The sequence below is a fragment of the Melozone crissalis genome, unplaced genomic scaffold (genome assembly GCF_028551555.1).
Source record: "Melozone crissalis strain CALT ecotype California unplaced genomic scaffold, PUWL_Pcris_2 ptg000029l_1, whole genome shotgun sequence".
Taxonomy (NCBI): domain Eukaryota; kingdom Metazoa; phylum Chordata; class Aves; order Passeriformes; family Passerellidae; genus Melozone; species Melozone crissalis.
In genome coordinates, this window is record NW_026535807.1 from 14,988,795 (window position 1) to 15,013,005 (window position 24,211).

General features: G+C 46.7%; 1 protein-coding gene across 1 annotated transcript in view; it reads left to right on the forward strand.

The window, feature by feature from the left end:
- STAB1 (stabilin 1) overlaps window positions 1-24,211 on the forward strand; it is a 49,620-nt gene that overhangs the window by 15,407 nt on the left and 10,002 nt on the right. The window contains exons 13-45 of the mRNA XM_054280834.1: window positions 1,461-1,607; window positions 2,193-2,255; window positions 2,855-2,968; window positions 3,367-3,420; window positions 4,231-4,311; window positions 4,598-4,756; window positions 5,660-5,722; window positions 7,052-7,153; window positions 8,057-8,143; window positions 8,463-8,574; window positions 9,079-9,262; window positions 9,437-9,530; window positions 10,410-10,568; window positions 11,429-11,524; window positions 11,896-11,991; window positions 12,606-12,653; window positions 13,524-13,654; window positions 14,034-14,142; window positions 14,368-14,445; window positions 14,817-14,918; window positions 15,381-15,488; window positions 15,966-16,097; window positions 16,276-16,404; window positions 17,101-17,157; window positions 17,958-18,053; window positions 19,115-19,310; window positions 19,783-19,878; window positions 20,842-20,887; window positions 21,534-21,613; window positions 21,700-21,825; window positions 22,303-22,376; window positions 22,715-22,789; window positions 23,372-23,491. Of these exons, the coding sequence (XP_054136809.1) occupies window positions 1,461-1,607; window positions 2,193-2,255; window positions 2,855-2,968; window positions 3,367-3,420; window positions 4,231-4,311; window positions 4,598-4,756; window positions 5,660-5,722; window positions 7,052-7,153; window positions 8,057-8,143; window positions 8,463-8,574; window positions 9,079-9,262; window positions 9,437-9,530; window positions 10,410-10,568; window positions 11,429-11,524; window positions 11,896-11,991; window positions 12,606-12,653; window positions 13,524-13,654; window positions 14,034-14,142; window positions 14,368-14,445; window positions 14,817-14,918; window positions 15,381-15,488; window positions 15,966-16,097; window positions 16,276-16,404; window positions 17,101-17,157; window positions 17,958-18,053; window positions 19,115-19,310; window positions 19,783-19,878; window positions 20,842-20,887; window positions 21,534-21,613; window positions 21,700-21,825; window positions 22,303-22,376; window positions 22,715-22,789; window positions 23,372-23,491 (3,414 nt within the window). The remainder of the gene's footprint in view (window positions 1-1,460; window positions 1,608-2,192; window positions 2,256-2,854; window positions 2,969-3,366; window positions 3,421-4,230; window positions 4,312-4,597; window positions 4,757-5,659; window positions 5,723-7,051; window positions 7,154-8,056; window positions 8,144-8,462; window positions 8,575-9,078; window positions 9,263-9,436; window positions 9,531-10,409; window positions 10,569-11,428; window positions 11,525-11,895; window positions 11,992-12,605; window positions 12,654-13,523; window positions 13,655-14,033; window positions 14,143-14,367; window positions 14,446-14,816; window positions 14,919-15,380; window positions 15,489-15,965; window positions 16,098-16,275; window positions 16,405-17,100; window positions 17,158-17,957; window positions 18,054-19,114; window positions 19,311-19,782; window positions 19,879-20,841; window positions 20,888-21,533; window positions 21,614-21,699; window positions 21,826-22,302; window positions 22,377-22,714; window positions 22,790-23,371; window positions 23,492-24,211) is intronic.

Here is a 24,211-nt window from a genome sequence, read left to right on the forward strand (position 1 = left end):
ACATAGGACAGGCTGGAGCTTGAGCCTGGTTTCCTTGATGGCTTTCTTCACCAGAAAACCTTTTTCTGTGATCAAAACAAGAAGCTCCTTTGTGTAGTCTAAAGCAAGGTGATTTAAGACCAGACACCCCAAGCAACCACATCTCCTGTCTCACAGACAAGCAAGAATCTGACATGTGAGTGGTCTTTCCATGCTCTCTATGTGCACAATGTTCTGGAGGAGAGACCTTTTCCCTATAATGTCAGCAGCTACAATATCCATGTGGCTGATGTGGAAGAGCCAACAAAGTCTCCCTTTAGAACTGAATGCTCACTTGGAGTTTGTGTGCTTGGACACAGACACATGATGAATATTTCCTCTTCTAGTTTCTCTTTTCCTCTCTATTATATTTTCCTTAGTCGTCCTAGCAAAGAAGTTTTCATGGTTGTGTTCTGACGTGGAAGGCTCTTTTTTCCTTTTCCAATTGACTCACATTTTCCGTTATCCACTGCTCTCTCTCTCCATCCTGGGCCTTTCCTGCAAACCCACAGGTGGCCAAGGGAGAGAGCCCTGTGTTTCCTCCCTGAGGATCCAGTCTTGGCCTTGAGGTCTAGGTCATAATACATCAAAAGGACAAAGCACTATTGGAGCAGGGGAATCCGAACTGAGTGTGTCAATGCTCCTTTTAAAATTCTTTCCTGTTTGTTTACTTAGGAGTTTTTTGATCTGGGAAGTCTGCACTCCCCTTCCTTTGTTTCAGACTGAGTCCTTGGTGATATGAACTGAAGTTTAGGGCAGGGAGGAGCAATTCAAAATGCACATGGTAAAAAGAGTAGCACAGGAAAGCTGTGCTTCCCTGAACTTGAATCACAGCTGCAGCACCAAGGCTTGGATGCTTACTTTGGGACACCCTCGCACACCAGGCTGCAGGGCATGTATCCATACAAAGTGAAGGGACCAGACACCTGCCTTGTAATTCAGTGAGCCTGACTGCTCTGGCCTTGTTATGAACACTCCTTGTGGGCACAATGAATTAATAAAAGCTGCAGTCAAAGCTGCACTGCCAGGATTGCCTCCAAATCAGCTATGCAGTAGTCAGGACATCCTTTTGTCATCCAGAGCTGTGATCAAGTTTTGCTCACACTCAAACTTCATTCTGGAGCAGGGTGTCCCAGATGAGGTCTTTTTTTTCTGTATTAAGACTTGAAAGTACCACTCAGGATCAAAATATCACCCAAACTCCAGCAGGGTGGGGTGCTTGTCTTACACCCAGGCCGTCCCTTACATTTACATTTTCAAGAGTAGCTCTGGCAGTGCCTTCCCCTTGCTGAGCCATAAGGACTGGTTTATAGCTGTATCATGGTAACACAGATGAAACACAAGGAAATAAATTATCATCACCATCATCAATATTATTGTTATTGTTATGGTGATTACAATCATGATTATGATTATTAATTTTTATTATTATTATCACCCAGACATACATCAAATCTTTCCGGTATCAAGATCTGCCAGGGGAACTGTACAACATCTTGCAATCAAACCTCCCAGCAGCCAATGGCATCATACATATTGTCAACAGCCTCAGGAAAAAACCCAGCCCTGACAACCTCAGAAACCCCCAGGTACAGAAGCATTCATATTTATTTTCTTCTATGGGGCAGCAGAATAAACATTTTTTAAAAAGCAATTTTCATCATTAATCTTCCAAATCAGCGAAGCTTTTTTTTTTAAGGGAAAAGGCTATTTACTTTGTTTTTGTTTCTGATTAGGCGTGTTAGGTATCATTAAAAAACCTTTAAAAGTTGCTAAAAGAACTGCATAAACTAGATAAAAACCTTGCAGTAATGCTTTTACAGCGCTTGGATGAGAAGAGAATTCTACTGTCATGAATAAAATCAGCAAAGGAACTCTTCTGCTGCTGTATCTTACTGAATATATATCTTATGGGATTAATATTGAAAAGCATTTTTCACATAAAAATCAAACTACGATTTTCTTTAATTGGCCTGTAGTACATTTTGAAATTATAATCAAAAAGTTGTCTGTGTGTTAAATGAGAACAAATAATCATTAGATTGTGCCCATCCCTTTGAGGATGATGGTCTCCTGTAGATCTTCACATGCAAACCACAAGCTTGGCCTTCCTATATGTGTTCAGACCTGGCTTCAGACCCAGCCATGTTTTTCCTCTTTGTATCTTCTTGCAGAAAACCATTGGTGAGATCCTTGCCTCAATGGAGATTTTCAGTAGATTTGAAACTATACTGGAGGTAAGCAAGTTTATATCTGCCCAAGAAGATATGAGGTACTGCTGCTGTACAAAGCCTGCTGCTGGTTTGGGGGGAATTTTGAATAGCATTTAAATACATCTCAGTGGTTTGGCTTTCTTTCTGGATCTTTTATTCTGTGCCCTTTTTGGTCTTTATTTTCTTATTTTACCTAAGCAAATGTAATGGAAAATATTGGAGTTTTCACATTTGTAGGGGATCTGGCACAAGAGTAAGGGTACATGCCTCTTTCCCATCTTCCCCTTGTCCCTGCAGAGTTGTTCTCCAAAGCATGTTTAATTCTTTACCACAGTTGAGTCTCTCTGTGTTTAAAGCATGCAGGGAGCATTAGCCCAGAACTCCCTTGTTCATATTTGCTGCACTCCCACCAGTGGCCTCCTTTTCCCAGCTGTGGTTTTGTAGCACTTACACTTCTGTTCTATCACACCCCTGTCCCTGGTGTCCAGTTGCCTCTTGCACATTCTGCTTTACAACAGCTCTGCCTTTAATATTGAGCTGTTTAATATTTCCTCTTACTTCTGCTGGACCCCCCTCAGTAACCCATGTTAGATCCATGATGAAATCTTCTGTTGTTTTTGCAGAACTGTGGCCTGCCTGCAATACTGGATGGACCAGGCCCCTTCACTGTGTTTGTACCCAGCAATGATGCTGTGGATAAGCTGAGAGATGGAAGGCTCATTTATCTTTTCACAGAGGTGGGAGCCCATAGTACTGTAAGACATCCTGAGCTGGCTGAGTTGCACTGGGCTGTGCTGGAATGACTTTGTGCAATGGATCTGGTCATTGCTGAAAGTTGTTCTTCCTGGGGGTGGCCAAACCATGTCTTTGTTTCTGTAAGGCTCTAGAAGAGACGTGAGTGCTGATGGAACTTGCAGTGAGAAATAAGGTCAGCCAGATTGCTTAAATCTGGTGTTTGACTTTCATTCCTCACCCCAGCTTTGGGCAGGGGAAATGAAGGAACATTTTCACCAAGTGAATTCACTGCTATAGGCACTGGCATTGTCAATCTCTGTTTAGAAGGAAATGTAGTTGCCTCCTCTTCCTCCTGAGCATTGAAGGGGTATCTAATTCTCATGTTCTCTTCTTTCCTTAGGGCATCAATAAGCTCCAGGAGCTGGTGAAACATCACATCTACACTTCAGCAGCGGTAAGGCAGGCAGCTCTGACCCCAGAGCTCCTTCAGAGCAACCCCTTAGCAACTCTTTTGTCTGGCAGAGGGGTCTCAGTGTTGATGGCTTCAGTTGCTGCTTCTTGGACTTCCCCTGGAGGAGCAGAGATGTGACTCTGCAGGATCTGATGAGGCAAAGTGTTTGCCATGAAAGGAGTTGCCAAAAGGAACAGCTGTGCTCTCTCTCCATGAAGGAACTCTGAGTTTTCTGGAGTGTTGGTGCTCCCTAGTTGGATGGCCTTTACAATGAAAATATTGTCCAGCAGAGTTTGGTGCAGGACACAAAAATAAGAATTGTCAGGGTACTCAGAACTCTCTACTCAAATAGTTACATTTCTAAGTACAGAAGCTGCAATTTACATTTTTTTCTGCCTTAGAGCTTATTTTTTCAGTCAAAATATGTTCTCTATTATGCTTCTGGCTGAACTTTCATTGTTTATTGAATATGTACTAGAAAAAACCATTATTAGTCTGACCCTACTTGCAGCTGTATTAGCAAGAGACACTGCTAGTGGGACTTGATTTCAGTAGTGCTGGACAGTTACCTAAACAAGGAATGAAAACCAAGGCAGCTGCTGTGTTTGTGGTGCTGCAAACAGTTCACACAAAGTCCTGGATTACCCTCTGACCCATTGCTTGTTTTTATGGTATTTCATGAAATGTAAACGTTAAGTCCCCTTCAGAAGTTTCTCAAGTGGCAGGAATCATGGGGGGATTCTGTAAGCTACACTGAAATGACCCTTTTCATGGTCATTTTTCATGGTACCACCCCCTTGTGTTTTATTTCAGGTGGCCGTAGAGCAACTGATAATGATGCCACACATTGTTACAATGGCTAACCAGATACTTACCATCAACATCAGTGCAGATGTAAGTGTGAATCAAAACCCTTTGGGGCAAACCCTTCTGTGCTAGGAGAAAGTCTGCACGTGGTTCTGAACTATGTGGTTTCAGCCAATCTCTGCTTCCTCCTCTGCGTAAAAATCTAGACTTAAATGAGATAATTGAATTAATTTGCTTCTTATCCAATCTGTGACTCCACTAGGAGTCTTGACCATTTGTGTGGTTTCCCTTGATGCTGTGAACCATCTGTTTCCCGCATTGGCTTTATGTAGTTGATCCTGTCTAATAGGCTAAAATTGTGTTTCTACATCAGGGAAGAATTCTGATGGATGAATCAGGGATCCCCTTAAAAATGCGAGACATTGTGGCTTCAAATGGTATTATTCATACTTTGGATGGCATCTTCATCCCTCCTTCAATCGTTCCCATTTTGCCTCACAGATGCAATGAAGAGCAACATAAGATTGTGATGGTAAGTCAGCTCCCTCCATTCTCATGTCCAAGCACAGCTGATGCTTGCTGTGCACCCTACACTCACCTGGAGGGCCAAAAGAAAGCTCTGTAAATTGCATTTGGGAAAGGTGGTCTGTCTGAGAGTTCCCCTGGTGTGAACTTTGGCAGCACTGTCAGCATTTCTTCTGCTTGCACTTGGCACTGCTTTCCTGCTAATCAGCACATGTTCCTTATAGGTTGTTGTTCTTTCTGTGCCCCCATCCTACCTTGGATTCCAAAGTACAGACTTTGCCTTTTCCTTTATGTGATCTTCTTCCCACTAGAGTTGCTAACTCGGCTGACAGTGCTTTGTTCCCATCTCTGTCCCACTGGTGTCCTGTAGCCTGCACAGGAAGCAGGCATTCAGTAGCAGGACCTACAAATGCTGTGCAGTATTCTCACACAATCTGTTTCATAGACCTTAGCTGAGGTGCTTGCTCCCCAGTTTGATCATTGGTAGCTTACTGAGGAAAGAAGATGAGACTCTGAATTTGGATTTGGAGAGACACAGTGAATCCCAAGGGGCCACAGTGTCCACATGACTTGCTGATTCAGTGAATCTTGTTGCTTGGATTCCCAAAGCTGCTTGGATTCCCAAAGATTTCCAGCCTAGCAGGATGCCTAGTGGCAGAGAAATTCAGAGAGTGCAGATAGACCCCAGCTTCAGGCAGGTGCAGACATCTGCTTGGACACATGAAGATTTTACTTAAGTGATAAACTTGGCTCCTTTCAGAGAATGGAAACTGATAGTAGTTAAAAATTTCAGATACATTTTGTATGGTTTTGGATATATGTACTGGGAACAGTAGCTCTGTAGCATTCTTGGCATGGGGAAGGGGTTCCTTTATGAAGATTACATTTTTGCCTCTTCTTTTCTTAACAGGGCACTTGTGTGGATTGTGAAGCCCTCAACAACAGCATTTGCCCACCTGGCAGCAAGGAAATGGTAAATATTTGTAGTTATTTCTGTAATTTCTTTGCATAATAACAAACAGGCACACTGACAGTTTCTGACTCAAGCCACTTTCAACAAAATAGGGAGCAGGAAAGGCAGCCAGCAGAGAGGCTTGCTAGGGGGTCTGTATCCAAGCTTTGTGGTCCCAGACTGTTGCCCACTCACTGCTCTGTGCACTCTTTTATTCTGGAGTGCAATACTCTGCTTGCTGAATCAATGTGGAGCATGGTGAGAAATTCTGGTCTAAATGAAATTGTAGACTTGCAGCTTTTAGCACTTCTACTCTGCCTCAGGCAGAGCTTTCCTGCCCACATGCAAGGTTTGCCAGCTGCTCCAGAGTCTCAGAAGCAAACCTGATTCCACAAGTACCATCCAGTACTGCCTCTGCCTATATCACAGCCAGAGAATCACAACAATCTCTCTGCTCTGCAGAGAAACAGTTTGTTCCTGGCCTGTGTTCCCTGTTGATTCAGAGATGAGCAGAGCTAGCTGAAGGTGGAGGAAGGAGGAGTGTTGCTGTTTGAGTTGTTATCCCATGCTGAGGTTAGCAGAACAGCAAGTTCCAGGAAATGGCAATGGGAAGGCCAGACCCAAGATGTTGTTTGTGAAAGCCAGAGAGGTGCTCACCGCCCTTAAACTCTTGAGTGTCCTCTGAGAGGTCTGACTTTCAGAGGAACTTGCTAATGCTGTCTCAGCATGAATGTCTGAAGTAGAGATCTGCAAAGTCACCAGTTGCTCATTTGCCTCTCTGACTGAGGCTGACAAAGTCAGAATCACCTGGGGCCCAGTTCTACCTGTGCCCAACTCCAAGACAGGTCACTGAGCATTGTTCCAATGTTATTTGCAACCCTTCCTCTTATGTCTTCCTCTCTTCATCTCACCTTTGTATTTTTCCTTCCCTCCCTCACTGTGTAATTCTCTCCTTACTCCTCCTATTCCTCACTATCCCTCCCTCCTCCCCTGTCCCCTCTCCTATCTTCTTCCCCCCCTCTTTCCTACCCTCTATTTCTCCTCCCTGCTGCCCTTATCTCCTCTTGTCTCCTCTCCCTCCCTTCCTTTCCCTGTGCTTGCTCTCTCCCTTATCACAGATGCTATTGTTAGAAGTAGAGGGCAGCACCTTGGCTTAGGCTTGGGGACTCTTGGGAGCAGGAGGAGGCCACTGCGTGCCTTGGTCCATCCTAGGCCTGCCCCAGCTGTGTGTGCTGCTCACCTTGGCTCCCCAGTGAACTTCCCCAGCTCAGAGATAGGCACAACTGCTCTCTGCAGCAGGAAGAGCCAAGGGGAAGGTGACAGTGCTGGTGGCTTGTTTTGTTTGTGCAGGAACCAACGCTGTCCCCAAAGGAATGTGTTTACATCCATGACCCACAAGGCTTGAATGTCCTGAAGAAGGGGTGTGCCAGGTACTGCAATCAAACCATCACGGTGAGTGGGATTTAGGAACACATTCCCTCTGGGACAGCTCAGTTCTGCCCTTCCTCATTCACCAGGAGCAGCTCTGACCTGAGGCGGGGGCTGGATGGGAGCAAAAGGAAAACTGTCCCCAGGACATCACATAAATGAGTTACCTGCTTTTCCTTTGTCCAGGAGAGCACAGGGTACCAACCTACTGCAGATGTTAGAAGGCAGCTCAGTTAAACCTGAGTGCAACACCTAAATAAAATAAGGAAGCCATGATTGTGTAGTGTTAACTGGAGTGTGCCAGCTTTAGCATTTCTCCCAGAGGAAGCTGAGCATAGAGAAAGTGCTATAAGCTGTGAAGTGATTGCATCCTGTTTATGAACCACTGTCAGATGGTTCAGGAAAGTCTGTCTTAGTCAATTTATGGACCTCATGTTTGTGTGCAGATCCTGAGCTTTCGCAATGCCAACTGTATGTAATGATTTGTGGGTGTTTCATTAAATACTGCTGATTGTTTGTATTATGATTGTTCTTCCTTTGGTCAGTCATGACAAGGCCTGCTATCCAGGACTGCTCCATCCCTCCACAGTAATGCAGTTCTAGGCAAGGATAAAGTAAAAGTGAGTGGACCAGTGCTATTAAAGAATTAAAAGTTCATAAAAAACATGCATCCCATGTGTTGAAGTCACAGAGTAAGCAGAAAATAATGGTTTGTTCCGAGAAGAATTGGCTGTGAGCAGGAAAAGGTCATTGTTGAAAAATAATTTAGGTGCAGGAGCTCCTAAGAAACACAGATGCTAAATACAACATTCTGTTTCCCCCCATGGCAGAGACAAGGACCAGAATTTGAGAATTATGAGCACAGGAGTATTCCAGGAAATTCTTGTTAAGTCATGTCATACCTTATCAATTTTGCTTTTTTTTCAGCAACCTGGATGCTGCAAAGGGTTCTTTGGTCCAGACTGCATGCCATGCCCTGGGGGATTTTCCAGCCCATGCTATGGCAGGGGAAATGTAAGTGTGGAGGAACCTTCTGCATTGCAACGAGCAGGTGCATCAGTGTAGTTTGAGATAAGTACAACTCAGAGTTTGTGCTCCAGGGATAACCCCACAGAGGTAGTAGCAGAAGATCCAAGGAAAATGGCACATATTTAGTGAGAATTAGGTCACGGCTGTTGGGCACAGCTCTGGCTGTGTGGGACCTTGTATTACTACCACCACTCTTCAAAGTCCTGTTTGTTACTGTGTGTATCAAAGTACCTTTGATGGATATTAATGCCTTGGCATTTGTCTGAGTTTCAATCACTTTGGTTTTTTCTTGTTTTCCTTCCAGTGCAGCGATGGCATTCAAGGGAATGGCAACTGTCTCTGCTTTGAAGGTTTCAAAGGCACAGCCTGCCACATCTGTGCAAACCCAAACAAGCACGGCGAGAACTGTGATGAAGGTTAGTAACTCTGATGGAGAGACTAAAGGAAAATTTAGAACAAAGATAATGGTGCAAATTCATATATATGGGATTCCATTCTGGCAAGACCAGCATCATGAAAGAAGTGACAGAAATGTCATCATGTGTGTCCCTTCAAACAACAGTGGAGAAAATATGTTTGATATGACAGTGGTGATATTTCAGTGATGAAACATCAACCTAATTTAGATCTCTCCTGTTAGGAAACAAAAGAGAGTTGACAATGACCTTGAGCTTGATAGCCTAAATTTGAGTCTTTCTTACAGCCTATAGAAAACATAGACCCAGGCAGTCTCAGGATCTGTTCCCTGGCCAGGCTTGATTTGTGATGGATGTCTCTCAGCAGACATCCCCTCTATCAGAAAAAAATAATGGAATGATTATCTGGTGTCACAAGAGATTGTGAAGGAAAGTTGGAAATCTATGACTGTGGTGGATTCTGGGCTTTCTGTACTCACTGATCTTACTGCATGTTCTTGACAGATTGTGGCTGTGTCCATGGTGTCTGTGACAACAGGCCTGGCAGTGGGGGTGTCTGTCAGTCCTGGTCCTGCAAGGAAGGCTACACTGGGAAATTCTGTGACAAGACCTCCAGGAACTGTGGCCCCAGTGGGCTGTCCCAGTACTGCCACCAGCACGCTGTCTGCAGCCTCAATGACACAGCAAGGTCAGTCTCTGGCACGTTCAGGGCACATTGCCACTGTACATGGCTGCCACCCCTGTGGCTCTGTGTGCTTGGTGCACAGCATGCTTTGAGTGACTCAGCCAGCCTGCTGGTAATGAATCTTGCTTGCTTGAGAGACGGCTCTACCTGTGTCCCTTCTGTGTTTATACTTTTAAGGTGCATCTGCATGGATGGATATGAAGGGGATGGGTTTTCCTGCCAGCCCATCGACCTGTGCAGTCAGCCAGAACGGGGAGGTTGCTCACAGAATGTAAGTGGGGTCAGATTGAAGAGTGAGAGGCAGCTCCTCTCAATCAAAACAGGGATCCAGGGCTCCTGGGACTGTTACACATTTTGTGTGCTAATTTTTCCTGTCTGTCAGATGAGGTGGAATAACAAGTGCCTTGGTGTAGTCATTGTAAAGATGTCGATCATTTGGGCTGTGCCAAAATGTGACACTCCAAGGATAGTTTGGCTGGTTCACACCAGATATTTTATCAGCCACACAGATTAGCTGTACAGATAATTTTTGATTTGCAATGATATTCCCCTCAAGTTCTTCTAACGTGTTACTTTCTCTGTAGCTTAACTGTAAGATCCAACACATATTCCCAGTAACCACCAACACAACATTTGTGTCCATGTGGTGCTTCATGTTGGAAATTACTGCCAAATGGTCAAACCTCATCATAAATTAGACCCTTCAGTCAGAGGAAGACATTGGGCCATATGCAAGAGAATAGGATGGCACTGGGTACAAAGTAGGTCTTTTCCTGAGGGAGATCTGCCATCTATCATTGATTCCATCCCTCTCCAGGCAGGAGATTGTGGTCCCCCTCTTCAGGGAATACTTTATTGTGTAATGGAATAGCTTTACATGATGATAATGAATGCCCTGTGAGTTCTGAGCCACCTCAGGCACAAGTGTCTACCTCTCTGAAAACACAAAATGTCTCCAGAATCACTTCATTATGAAGTTTTCTATGACTTTTCTGGAGAAGATGCTTCCACCCCCCGTCCCCAGTGCTGGAATCAGAGTTGGTCAGTCAGAAATTCTCTACGGTGTGAGGAAGGAGATTTGTTGCTGTATTTTCATTGCACTCTCTCCCTTCTGCTGGGTATAATTCCTTCTCTGTCTCTTCTCCTGAAGGCCCTGTGCACTAGTACAGGCCCTGGCACTGCCACCTGCCAGTGCAATGTGGGCTGGACTGGGGATGGCAAGGTCTGTGTGCCCATAGACAACTGCATGCTGGAGAGCAGAGGGAGCTGCCACCTCAACGCCAACTGCGTCTACACCGGCCCTGGGCAGGTATGAGCAGGGCTGAGCAGCCTGGAGCTGGGGCTAACACTCCCTCAGCTGCTCTCAGGTGGCCTTGGACTGCCACAGGCAAAAACTGGGCTGGCCAGCAGCCAAGCTTGCTTGTCCACTGCCAGAAACAGCAGCTGCAGCTGCAGCATCACAGTGTACTTGTATGTGAAGTGCACTGGTGTGCTCAGGACTGCTGCTCGACTCTGGGACTTGTGCAGCAAAGGGACAGGACTGCACTCTGTAACACAGCTTGACCATAGGCAGCAGCTGCTGCATGGCCCTGTCCCCAGACCACAGCACTGAAGAGCATATGAGCTCTTCAGACAGCCTGTGCAGGGAGCTGGGCCAAGAGCAATGCATGTTGAGGGAGGAGGAGGAAGGTGCATGTGAGAGGAGACTTCTGAGGGTGCTGCTTCTCCCCCTGAGCATGGGGAGCATTGCACAAGGTGCTGAAAAAAGGTACAAAAGCTGTAGCAGATTTTAGTGAGGTGAGATGTGCAAGTCCTCTCCTAGATATCTTCAAAGCAGGAAGCTTTGAAATTAATTCCTCTTTCTGCCATTCCCAAAATCTATGTCATTCCCTGAAAACTTGGAGATAAAGGAGGAAACCATCATCTTCAAGTGACCCCCACAGCCAAGCAATGCAGGGGATCAATGTGTTTAAGTAATCTGGCAGCTTGTGTGCTGTGATAGAGGATGATGCCCTGCTAAGGAAACAACTCCACATTTCCAGGTCTTGAGGGACCAGGAAATAAACTTGGGAAAATGTAGTAAGGATAAGTGTTGCTGCCTTAGACATTTTTTAGACAGTAATGAGGATGTCCTGGTAAGTCTATAAAACTGAAATGTCTTTCTTGCAGAGCAAGTGTGTCTGCAAGAGGGGCTATGCTGGTGATGGCTACAGCTGTGATGCCATCAACCCCTGCCTCATGGACAATGGTGGCTGCCATGACCTGGTGAGTAGTTAAGGAGCTCTCCTCAGGCTGGCATGGCAGGGCAGGCTCACCTGCTCACTGACAGGTTTTGCAGCAGCCATGGCTTTGAGAGAATTGCAAAGGTTTATGATATGTCATCTTACTGGCCTGCACTGATGTGCTCCAAAGATGGATCCTCTGATTTTTGTGGGTTCACACAACCAGAGCAATCACCCAGGCTTGGCTGCATGAGGGGACCACTCAGTGCCACCATAAAGGCAGCAGGGGGAAGGAGTTTGTGTGTGCTACTCTAGCCCAGTCCTTGGAAAGCCAGAATTCAATTCTGAGATGGGTGTAACACTACATACCTGTGTTTGCTCTCTAATTTCTTCTTCCTTTCCTTGTATTTGCAGGCTTTGTGTGTACCCCTTGGTGGAGGAGAGAGATCCTGTGTTTGCTCTGAAGGCTACTTTGGGGATGGCATGACATGCTATGGGGACATTCTGAAAGTTAGTGAACAGCAAATGTCTGAGCCTTTTTGAGACTGGAGAGCACTGGCTCTGCTTTCTCTTTGCTTTTCCCTGTTACCTGAGCTGACTCCTACAGCATCAGTGTGAAGCCCAAGTGTATTCCAAGGCCACAGGCACAGAAGTGATGCCAGCAGTAATTACTGCCAGTGAAAGCATAATTTCTAAGCTGCCTCACCCCTGTGCAGGCAGCACCTGTCCTGTGCAATAAGTCATCTTTCCTTCATTGTTAGGAAAGTTTTTCAGGTCAGAGCTGTCAGGCCCATTTTCTGTCTTTAGAAATATCAAAGGCCATTGTGGATTCAATCTTTTGTCCCTGATACACATGAAACCATTGCAGATGAGTTGAAAATTGTTTGTTTATTTGTAAATATATATTTTAATGGCTGAAGTTTGGTTTTAGAAGTGCCCATCTCTCCTCACAATACATGGTGCCTGTAATGGTTGTGAAGTGAGAAGAATGTTGAAGTCATTGTTGCCAGATTTGATATTGTCAGATTTGATAATTGATATTGCTCCTTTCCCCCACCCCTAGTCCCCCAGCCCTGTACCCTGTGCTCAGCAGAGCTAACTCTTCTGTTGTTTCTATTTGAAAGGAGCTGGCCAGGAATTCCCACTTTGTAGGCTTCTACAACTGGGTTAAGGTAAGAGAAACCATGGGACACCCACATGGGTAAGTTCTGTGGAAGTGAAGTCTGTGAATGAGTCTGTTAGAGGACAAGCAACTCCAAATATCTTTTTCTTTAGAGAAAACAAAGCAAAGCAAATGAGAAATGGTTGCAGAACAGGCATGTGGAAAAGCTGTGGAGTTGTGGTAGAATGAGGGTCATGAGTGTCTCTCGGGAGCTTTGTTTCTCACACAAGAGGAAGCTGGGGCTGTGTTACACCTAATTTTCATGGTTGTACCACCTATAATTCCTGGCCATCAAAAAACAGCACAGAAGGGAAAGCAGGGGTAGCATTATAACACTGTCTTTCAGAAGAGCACCCTTTGGGACATTAGACTGCATGTTTGTTCCTTTTCTCATTGCTGTTTCCCTGCCTCTATGTGGGAATAAGAGAGACCCTCCAGAGACTGCACTTAGTCTGTGGAAACCAACTATGATGGACAGCCTCTAACTTGAGCTTTAGCTTACCTGACCTGCTGCACAGAAAATTGCTTTTGCCAGCAGCTATCGTGGTCCCTTCCCCAGAACTGATGCTGGGCATTCAAAAAAGATTATGGATATGACTGAATGTGTTTGAAAGAAAACTGAATTGGGAAGGTAGAGCTTAAAGCAGCAGGTTTTACCTTGGCAATGAGGTGCCAGCTGTTTTGGCCAAAGCACCTGTGGCATTCCTTGCTTGCCATGCCCAGGAGAGGCAGGAGACCCTGCTGTGCTGCTGAGCACTGCCCTGTTCCTCCTCATCCCTTTCACATGGCTGTGAGGGTGGGATGGCTGCTGGGGGTATTTTGCACTGTAGATGTGGCAGTGGCTTGTCTTATTTGTTCATTTTTCTGCTTTGGACAACAGAAATCTCTCTTCAGCATCCCAGCAGGAGCCAATGTCACTGTCCTGGTGCCATCAGAGGCAGCTATCAAGAACTTGAGCAATGCTGACAAAGATTTCTGGTTGACCCCTTACACACTGCCATTTTTAGTCAGGTATGAGGAGCCTCCTGCCTTTGCTTTACTGGGCCAAACAACAGTAACAGAGTCATGAAATGGGTTTTTTCTTGTGCGTGACTAATGAGGACATACCTTGAGATAAATACAGAAGTAAATTTAAATATCTAGCAGGCAAAAAATTAAGTAGGCATTTAAAACATACCAGACCACAGATCATGGGAAGTGGGTTTATTTTTCATGTATTTATAGAGAGATTTTCCCAGTCAGATGGCATCAGAACAATTCTCTCCATTGTTCTCTCCACAGGCTAAAGTACTTCCTGTGAGAGATGTGAATGTTGGGTGGTATGGTCTTATCTCCCTGTCATTACCAACACTTCCCTAATCTTTTCTTTATCTGATTTTGTTCCCCACAGAGCCCACTTCCTTGAAGGTGTCTTCACTGCTGAAAAGCTCAAAAAGTACGGGCCAGAATTACCCACTCTCAACCCACAGACCAGATGGCAGATAAACACCACCAGTGGCGTAAGGCTTTCTTACATAAGAAATGTACCAAGCTCAAATTTAACTGCTGAGGGGCTGCTGTTCCCAGTGGGGAGCCTGGGTGGGACACTGGTGCCCTCAAATGCAGGCATCTTTCACAAACTGTACCCAGATTAACCATGTGCAGCCTTGGATGAACAATGTATTTGTTTTGCACTTGCTTTGCACTTCCTGATCCTTTTGCTTCTCCCTCTGGTTCTTGTGCAGGTATTGACCATCCAGAATGCAACTGTAGTTGTGAGTGACATCCCTGCCAGCAATGGCATCATCCATGTCCTCAGCAAGGTATGTCAGTACACGTGGCACTGGGAAATGCTGCAGTTGTAGCAGCAGGCCTGTGTAGCAGCCTCTGTTACAGGGCCAAGGAGGAACACATGTCTGGATGGTTAGGAAAGGATATAAAGGCAAAATATATGAGGTTATCACAAGGTCCTGACAGATGTTTCCTGTGCAGCAGTGTTCAATGTTTAAAGCATTTGTCTCCAGGACCGGTGGGAGGAGAGTTCTCCTCCTCTTGGCTGGTAGAAGAGTTCAGGCTATTGCAGAACTGTGCAAACTGAGGCCTTTTAATTGCCTTTCTTGCAAGCAGGGCAGGAGTGCAGTGGATTCCCCTCAGCCCCTTGCTCAGCCTTGCTCTGAACGTGCTTTTTCCACAGGTTTTGTTGCCCTCCCCAGCAGATATCCCCCCGAGCCCTCCTGGCCTGCAGGAGCAGCTCAGCACTGTGCCCTCCTTCAGCACATTCCAGGAGTTGCTAGAGGTAAGCACTCGAGGTGAGCAGAGCTGTCACTGTCACAGCAGTCTTTGGAGCAAATGCCACCTCCCCCTGTACTGGGGGACAAAAATTTGGGCTGCCTGGTAAGAAAGGGAGATTGTGTGTGTCCTACATAAAGCTTTTGAGCAGCCAGAGTTGCATAATTGCAGTGAGATCTCTCGATCACTGCCATGTGTTACAGTGGAAGATGACCTGTCTACTGCAGGTGCTCTGATGTCTGTACAAGGCAGAGAAAACCAGAATAAAGAGAAGGCTTTTTCATAGCTGGGAAGCTGCTCTTATGTCAGCCAGGACAAGGAGCAAGCAGTCAGATGTGTATGGCTGAGCAGAAGTTGTACATCCCATTTTCAAGCTTTTCCTCTTGTCTTTGTAATTGATCTCACATGTGGTTTGGGTTTTAGTGAGTACAAGGGTAATTGCTAATGTTACTGTTTGGACATTTTTTAGGAGTACCAGCTCATTGGGAAAATTGAGTCCTCTGAACAATACACAATTTTTGTTCCTGGAAATAACTCCATTGAGGAGTACTGCCGTGCTGCCAATGTGACCCAGCTGGTAAGCTCACTGCTTGAGTATGTGTTGTGGTGGGTTTAGGGGCAGGTACACTGACAAATAGTAAACAAGCTCAGGGATTTCAGCATGCATAGGAGATGAATATCTGATGCTAAAAGCTGGGAGAAATGTGGCAGAGAAATGAGAGGATTTCCAGAGGTGTTGCAGTGGACCTGAAAAGAATATTTGGACCCCAAGGGCAGAGTAAATTAGTATGTGGATAGATGGCACAACATCTTCCACTTCCTGGCTGTCTGTGGCAATTTTCAGACTTCTGAAAGGTTCCAAAAAACATTAATGGGTTCATCAAGTATCAGAATCATTAAGTGTGATCAGTCATCTGTTACAGAGAGTTACTAGGCTCTGTGGGCTTAATTAGCCATTACAGGTGCTTAGGAACATGTCTTATGCCATACCTCTGACAGAATTATAATCTAGGAAGTCAAAAGACTCCAAACCTTTGTATTTTTGTGGATTTAGGACAATGAAACAGTGCAGTACCACATTATTCTGGGAGAGAAGCTCTTGCCTGCAGACTTGAGAAGTGGAGTTCATAAGAACAGCATGTTAGGGCTCTCCTACTGGCTGATGTTTTACCAAAACAGCACTCAGGTAAGGGAGGCAGGCTGTTCTGCATTGACCTATCACTTCCTAGGGCTGGTGACCCAATACTCCCATTTCTCTTTTGCACACCCTCACAAGTTTACTGCTGGACTGTCTTGGAGCTGCCAAGCAATCCATGCAAAGGAGTTGAAGGTGATTGTCTCAGCTGCTATCTCCTCCTTTGCAGAAGTTTGTCAATAACATTCCTTTGGATGGGAAGTCCTTTGAGACGAGGAATGGCATCCTGATTGGGGTGTCCCAGGTGCTCCAGGTCCAGAAGAATCGCTGCACTGCCAATACCACCACCATACTGAGGGTAATGCTGATGTCCAAGGAGCTGACACCATTTCACAGGGTTCCTCCACCTCCTGAACCAAACTGATGGGTAACAGACAACCTTCCTTGGCTGTCCTCATGGATGAGGCAGTAGCTTGTGGTGTAACCCCAGATGAGCCTCATGAAATGGGACATTGTGGAGATTTGGCACCTCCTACCTGGAGATTTTGTATATCTAATGCAGCTCTTGTGTAGATCATGTTCAGCTTCCTTGCTGACCCTCCCTCATAGTGCCAGCCATGAGGCTGGCTAGTGCAGGGACTCCCAGATATTCAGCTGTGGAAGGAAAATCCAGCCCAATTTTTGCATGCCATGACCACAAGCTCCCTTAGAAAATGCTCCCTGGTTTGCCTGGGAGTCATGGCCAAAACTCCAACTTGTGGCTCATGACAATTAAACCACTAAACCTGAAGATTGCAGTGACAGACTGCCTGCCACAGATCAGGAAAAAAACTATTTGCAGCTTTGTGTGAAGGAACCCCAGGGCTACAAAAATCCCTGAGACTCAGGAAATGTGTGGCGTATGATCTCTTCTTTGGTGTTTTGAGCCAGAGAGATAAAAACATCTTTGACCCAGGCAGCAGCCTGTAGAGCAGCATTTGCAATTCAAGATTAGTGTCCTGGTGTGATGTGGGTGAGGGCACACTGGTGACTTGTCCTGTTCTCTGTGCCCTAGTCAAGGTGCGGCAAGTGCGACAAGGGGATCAAGTGTCCTGCTGGATCAGTTCTTTTGGTGAGTCTTGGATTCATGGGACAACTCACAGAATGGTTGCAGATAATGCTTTGAGATCCTTTTATTGCTCTATAGGTGTCATCTGGATACCTGAAAAAATGTGCCCTTGAGTCCTCTGTGGCTCATCCGTTGCCAAGGTTTGCAAGAAAAAGCAGAAACCAAGGGAGAGTTACACAGGCAAAACATGGACATGAATCATGAAGCTCCACCCAGAGCTGGCACCTGGTTTTGCCTGAATTTCAGGAGCCCTTTCGTTTTCCCACTTAACAGGGAAGAAGAGCTGTCTTTTTTAACATTTTATTTTATTTTATCTTTGACTATTTTGGCATTATCAAGGAAAGCCAATTTAAGAGTGCCTGTAGCAACTTCCCTGTCTGGACCATTGGTTTGTTCATGCAGATGGGCTGGTTGTGCCTGCAGCTTGTTTGTGAGTGAGTGACAAACATATCCAGAGAGGAAAATAACTAAGCATTTAATTTCCATGCTGGTTGTGAAATGCCTAGCAGCTACATCTGGCTTTTTAGGCCTTGCTGCTTTACCCTATACCCAAAAATTCCCAATTCTTTTCTTCTCAGTATGCAGACTAATGTGTACCATGGCTTTGGCAGGTAAAAAAAGACTCTATGTCGTGACTTCACATCCAGAGCTGCTTCATTGGTCTCAGCTCTGGATAGTTCAGATTCTTAGGGCTATTCCTGTCAGATACACAGCAAGAACACTGCCATGTGCACAAAAATGTACATTATTTGTCTAAATATTGTAGTATCTCCTAAGTGTGTCTATGTTGGTTATATCCTCAGGAGCCCCTTGGAAGAGGGAATCTCGCTAAATGTAGATTGCGCTCTGCGGGTGCAGGAGCAACGGGCTGCCATTTCACCTGTGCAAAAGTTTCTCTGGTGAGCAAAACACTTGCCTCTGATTCATTTTGGCAAAAGCAAGATAGATGGGTGTGAGAAGCACAGCCGTGGGAGTGCAGGCTGTGCTGAAATCCTGGCTGTGTTTGTGCCATCGCATAGCTGAGACTGGGGCTGTCTGGGAATCGCTCTCTGTCAGGAGGTGGAGGGCACTGGAACAACAAAAGATCTGCAGAAATGTCTGCACCGTGATGGATTGGGACCTGCTGCTTCAGTATTGTTGCTCTGGGTTTTGTCCTGCAGAGGAAGAGAAGGAGTTGAATGTTTGCAGTCTGGTTTCCTAAGGAAATGAGGCATGAGTGATGGTATTCTGCTTGTGCCTGTGCCTTCCCAAATAACTGATGACTCATTGGAATCAAACCAAAGGGAGGAGCAGAAGGTCTCACACCTCATGTTGTGTGTGTTAGGGCCTCTACCAGTTTTGTGAAAATGGGTTGCTGGAAGAAAACACTTAAAGAGAAGATGGTAAAAGAAAGGCTTGTGTGAATTGATATCTTATAGGTGTTGCAGCATCGCTTGGAAAGTTTAGAGGGAATGGGAAATTGAAAAGGGAGAGGGGGAGTTAGACTTACTGTACTCACATAGAGTTTCAGTCAGCACTTGTACCTCATTTGGCACTTTTGCATTGTTTCATTAGATGTTGTTTCTCATGGTCTGTAATGTCTAACTTTGTCCTGTCATGATTTTCTTCCCTCCATGGGTCGACGCAGAAAGAAGTAAGAGCAGTTAAATCAGGTTTTGGAACCAAATCACCTCCTGCCAGAGCCTCTCTCTCCTCTGAGGACACAGGCAGGAGGCAGGCTGGAGGGGCACAGGATATTTCAGTTACTCACCAAAGGGCCCCTGTTTGTTAATGGCAGTGCAGAACTTTACATGAAGCTCTGGGCAAAATAGCACCTCATTTCAGGCTGTTCACTCCATCCTACCTGTTCCTTCCATGTGCTGTCAGAAATTATGGCTGTCACACAGAGAGGGGAACCGAGCCGTGCCGTGTCTGTGTGCACAGGATGGCTCACCCCAGCTTGTTCCTGTTGGTTTTCCAGACGTCCGTCTGCTGCCCCGGCTACTACGGGCACATGTGTGAGATGTGCCCCGGGAAGCCGGGCCGGTGGTGCTCCGGGAACGGGGAATGCCAAGATGGGCTCCAGGGCAGCGGGGAGTGCCGGTGCCTGGAGGGGTTTCACGGCACCGCCTGCGAGATGTGTGAAGTGGGACGGTTCGGAGCCGACTGCAAATCAGGTGACACCCGCGGCTGGGGCAGCTTGGCTCTGTCAAACTGCTTGCAAGGGCAGAAAGGCAGCCACGTCTCAGCTCTCAGGGGGGGTGGTGGGAGAGCAGAAAGGTGCCAAGACTCTGGACAGGCAAATGACTGCCAGGTCTCTGAGAGAGAGACAGCAGGAGTGAGCACCTGGGGCCAGCCAGAGGAATGGCCCCATTTGGCATCCTCAAACCAAGCATGTCCTGTGCTGTGCTGCTCTTCCTGCTGCCACCCAAACTACAGCAAGCACAGGCAGGTGATCTCCTCCTGGGCTTTTTGGCCTGGCAGTGAGGGATCAAGAGCTGATACTCCTGTGACTTTTTCTTTTGATACTCTTGATGGCAGTTTGATGTGTTGGATTAGTAACAGAGCAGACGATGAAATGGCAGCAAGGCTCTGCTGGTGAGCCCTGGCTGGTTTGGTTTGACAGAGGTGTTTGTACTTCCCCTGCAGAATGTGCCTGTGACAATGGCATTTGTAACGACGGACTGCGAGGGGACGGGAGCTGCCAGTGCTTCCCGGGCTGGACGGGCCCCACCTGCCAAGAAAGTACGTGAGTGTGAGGGGCCCCTGGTGTACCAGTGGCAGAGAAATCTGAGCGATCCTATCGAGTTTTCAGAGCAGCTCTGGCTGCTCTGACCATGGAGTCACATGTACTCTGCATTCCCCCAAAACATTTTCAGACTCTGCACACAATCTGCATTTGTTGCGACTTGCCCAGCCACACACAAGCCCTTGAGTTATTTTGGTAAACCAAGAAAAGCCTACCCCTGTTTCTACCTCCACTGAGGTTAGAGGCACCTCAAAAACAGCCCCTTGTTCTGGGAGAGAAATTAGAGCTTCCAGCCACATTGGGTTGGTCATGACTCCTGGTGCTTTCCTAAGAAGGTGTCAGGGCTTGATTTGAATTTTCAAAAGGCCCCAGTGTGTTTGCTGAGCTGCTTTTTCTGCTCACAGATTGAGTCACTCAGGTGAGCTCAGGCTGTGGAGTGCAGTCTTCAATAAATCTGTCATTGTGTGTCAAAAGAATACGTTGAAGATGGATTTGGGATTTTGATTAGCATTTGGATGAGGAGAAACCTGACCTTCTAAATACCTTGAGATTTTAAAGGTTTGCACAAAAGGGTTGATTTTATTGTGAATTTAGAAACAGAAATCAAGCAGAGCTGTCCTATCTAGTGTAAATGTCAAGCATGAAAGCAGTTCATCTTTTGCTTCAAAAGGGCCAAAGCCAAATGGCTCTGTGTTCTGGGTTAACAAGGTTTCAGTCCTTGTTTTGTTCCGACCAGTGCAGAGGCCACACAGATAAAATCAAGTTGAACCATTAGCTCAGACAGAGAACATCAAACTCACTCCCTTGCAAAGTGCCAAAACATAAATCCCATGAGATTTTCCTGCTGCCACATAGGACAAGAGAGTTAGCATCACTCCTGGTTTGCAGGCTCCTTTTCCCTAGATGGCAGAAATGGCCCAGCTGAAAATTTCAAGTTATGTTTGTATTTTCTCTTGCAGGAATCAAGATTGACTTATGCAATAACACTTGCCATCAAATGGCCAAGTAAGTGCAGAAGAGGGGCTGAGTCATCCATGTGTGTTTGTGTGAGTTTTACACAGAGGTGATTCTGGCTTAGGGCTTGGCAGAGGGCTGGCAGAAGGTGCCTACTCATCAAAGATGCAGAATTGTCAGTTCCTTTCTGGGAGCTCTCTTTGGACCTGAGCCACATGTAGTCTCCCCATAGATTTTGTCCATCCAGGCATAAATCCATTCTAAGTTCCTTCAGCATGAGTGGATGGCAGAGAACAGAGATTCCAAGGTACTCCAAGGCTGCCCTTATTCATGGAGCAAGTCAACCAGCCATTTACAAACTCTTTCTGCTCTGCCAAGGAATGAAACAGGGCTGGAATGACTCCCCTATGCTCCCTTCTCCATCCATTATCCTGACTCCTGTTTTAGGCAGGGACCCTGCCATCCCCCTTGCACCCTGCAGAAGCTCATGGGTGTGGTGAGGGTGCACTGTGGGAGGCCTGGGCTGGACACCAGGTCCTGCCCAGCATGACTGGAGTGTTTGGAGCTGTAAAGGAATACCTGGAATGTGCCTCCTGTGGTCTCTTGCATGTGCCAGATTTGAACAGTGCTTCCCACCAGCTGAGCAAATCGGGAGGTGTTTATCAGCCAGTGATTGTTTATCCCTGTCTTGTTTCAGCTGCCTCAACAGTTCCACAGATTCCCAACCGACCTGCATCTGCTCTGCTGGATACACAGGGAATGGGACCCACTGCACAGGTGTGTCCAGCAAACACAAGGTGAAATAAATGGCAGGAAGCTGCCAGAGGAAAGATCACTCAAGCTCCTCTTGTTTTTGATCACAGAAATAGATCCCTGCACTATTGACCACGGTGGCTGCTCCGTGCACGCTGTGTGCACCAAAGTGTCCCCAGGAGAGAGAACCTGTGCTTGCAAGGAAGGCTATGCTGGGGATGGGACACTCTGCATGGGTGAGTGCTCAGGCTATGTTTTGGGCGTAGCAGAGAAGCAGCATCAATACTGACAGGAATTTCAGACTAAAATACCAGAGTTTTGGTCTCAGACAAAAACATTCCTGCAAGGTTTCCTGCTCTTATGCATGTCATGGAGAGGCCCAGGGACAGAGGGTGAGGGCAGTCTCCCACAGTGGTGCTCTGGGTGAAGATGGAGCTAGGGGGAGTCCAGTCCTCTCATATTCTTTAAAGTACACCCAGACAGGCTTGGAATTTTCTGTGGCAGATATGTTACAACTCAGAGACCCATATGTGTCAGGAGTAACTTTGCAGTTGCACCCTATTCCTTTGCTACCACAAGACACTTTCCCAAGAAACTGTTCCCCAATCTGGAAAAGTTCTCCCTGTTGTTTTCCCAAAACCTCTTTGTATCACCAGTTCCCAGCTGCCTTGAGCAGCCCTCAGCAATAACTTGACCTTTTTGTTTTGCTGCAGAAATTGATCTCTGTCTGGAAAGCAATGGGGGCTGCCATACCCATGCAGAGTGCATCAAAACAGGCCCAAAGAAGGTGAGTGTGTGGGATGGATGTCAATGTTATCATGGAAGTTGTCACAGCTGTCACTAGAGACAGTTCTGTCCATTGCAGTGCCCTGCTTTGTGCTTACTCCCTTCCATGCAGAGAAAGTTCCTTGGAAGAGCATGAAAGCATTGCTGTTTCCGTGAGAGCAGATGGCTTTGCTGGCCAGAAGCTGAAGGCAGTCCTGGGTTATATTTGTTGTGGACACAAGCTTGGTTATTCATGGAGGCAGCAATGGTTGCTACACCACATGCCTCTGTCCAGGGCAGCCCTTGTGTGTTTCCTTTATTTGGTCCAAGTTTGAGCCCAAGGCTCTGTTCTCCCTCCAGGTCGCCTGCAACTGCCTGCCTGGTTACAGTGGGGATGGTGTGAGCCACTGCAACCCCATCAACTTGTGTGAACAGGTATGTCAGCATTGGGCTGCTTCCAGAGGTGAAGGACACAGCCTGGGAGGGTTCCTTTCTCCCAGGAGTTAACAGCAGGAACAGTGTTAGCTGGTTGGTTGGAGCTGAAGTCTGGCTTTTCCACATACTGAAGGATTTCCTTGTGTGTTTGGTCTCCATTGCCTCCTGCAGTCACTTGCAGTTGTGTCTGTCACCCAGCATTCCCTCAGGGTGGGAAAAGGGACATAGGGTTGGAGGCATGTGGGCTTTTTCCTTTCTGTACATTTTGTGTGGGAAGTGCTCAAAATCCTCAGAGTGTTCTGTGCTCATGGGCATCACTGCCATGTCAAACCGTCCCTCTGAATCAGGGGCTTTGTCATGGACCCTGTGTTCCAAAGTGAGGTGTAAAAGTCTTATTTCATGGGAGGATTTGGTGCTGGGGAGCCCTTGAGAATTTGGGTGAGGTTTATTCTAAGGCACTAAACGTGGGGGAGGGATGGTTTCCTTTCACTGGGCTGGATGGAGTTTGCAGCTCCCACACACCAGCAGCAGTTCAGGTGCTGGGAGAAGCCCTTCCAAGCAGCCTTTTTCTTTCCCTGCCAGAACAATGGGGGCTGCAGCCCCTTTGGGCTCTGCAAGTACACAGGCCCTGGCACTCGGAACTGCACCTGCCCCTGGTACAACATTGGAGATGGCTTCACCTGCCGTGGCAAAATGCATCAGGTGAGAGGCCTGTGCTGCACCTTCTGTGTCCCCTGCCCTGCAGCAAACTGCTCCCTCCTCTCAGATCTTGGGGTCACATTGACACGTGCGTGGTGTGGGAGAGGAGACAGGTGCTTTGAGCAACCTCTCCATAAATCATAGGTGTGTTTGGTGTGCCAGCTATGGGACATGGCAAAGTGACTTTGCTCCAAAGGGAAGGAACACACTACTGCTGTCAGCAACATTGGCCATACCTCCAGGGAACTGCTTGCTTCATGTCAATAAACAAATGGGAGTGATCCTGTTTTTTCCCAAGACAACTCACTTCTGCCCAGTGGGATGAGGGCAGGTGTCCCCTGAGGCCATGCCAGGACTTGGGGCCCAGCCTGGAGGGCAGCAGTCTGTGTCCAGTTCTCTTGCCAGTACAATGGCTGTCCTTGGGCAAGCTGGTGGCCTTTTCAGGCAGTGGCAAATAAAGCAGTGCCCACAGCAGAGCCATGAGAAAAGAGGTGGACTTTGTGTGCCTCTGCTCTTACTGAAGTCAATGTGTTGAGGAGAGGGGGTTTCTCTTCTAGGGTATGTCTGCCCTCTGAACAGCATCCCAGAACTGACAGTGGCAGCACAGTGAGATTAAAGCAGGGATTTTGTGAAGCACTCAAGGTGTCCCATGAGCACAGGGCAGTTACCCATGAGAGGTGCTGCAGGACCAGCAGCTTTCATCTTCTGGTCACTCCATCCTGC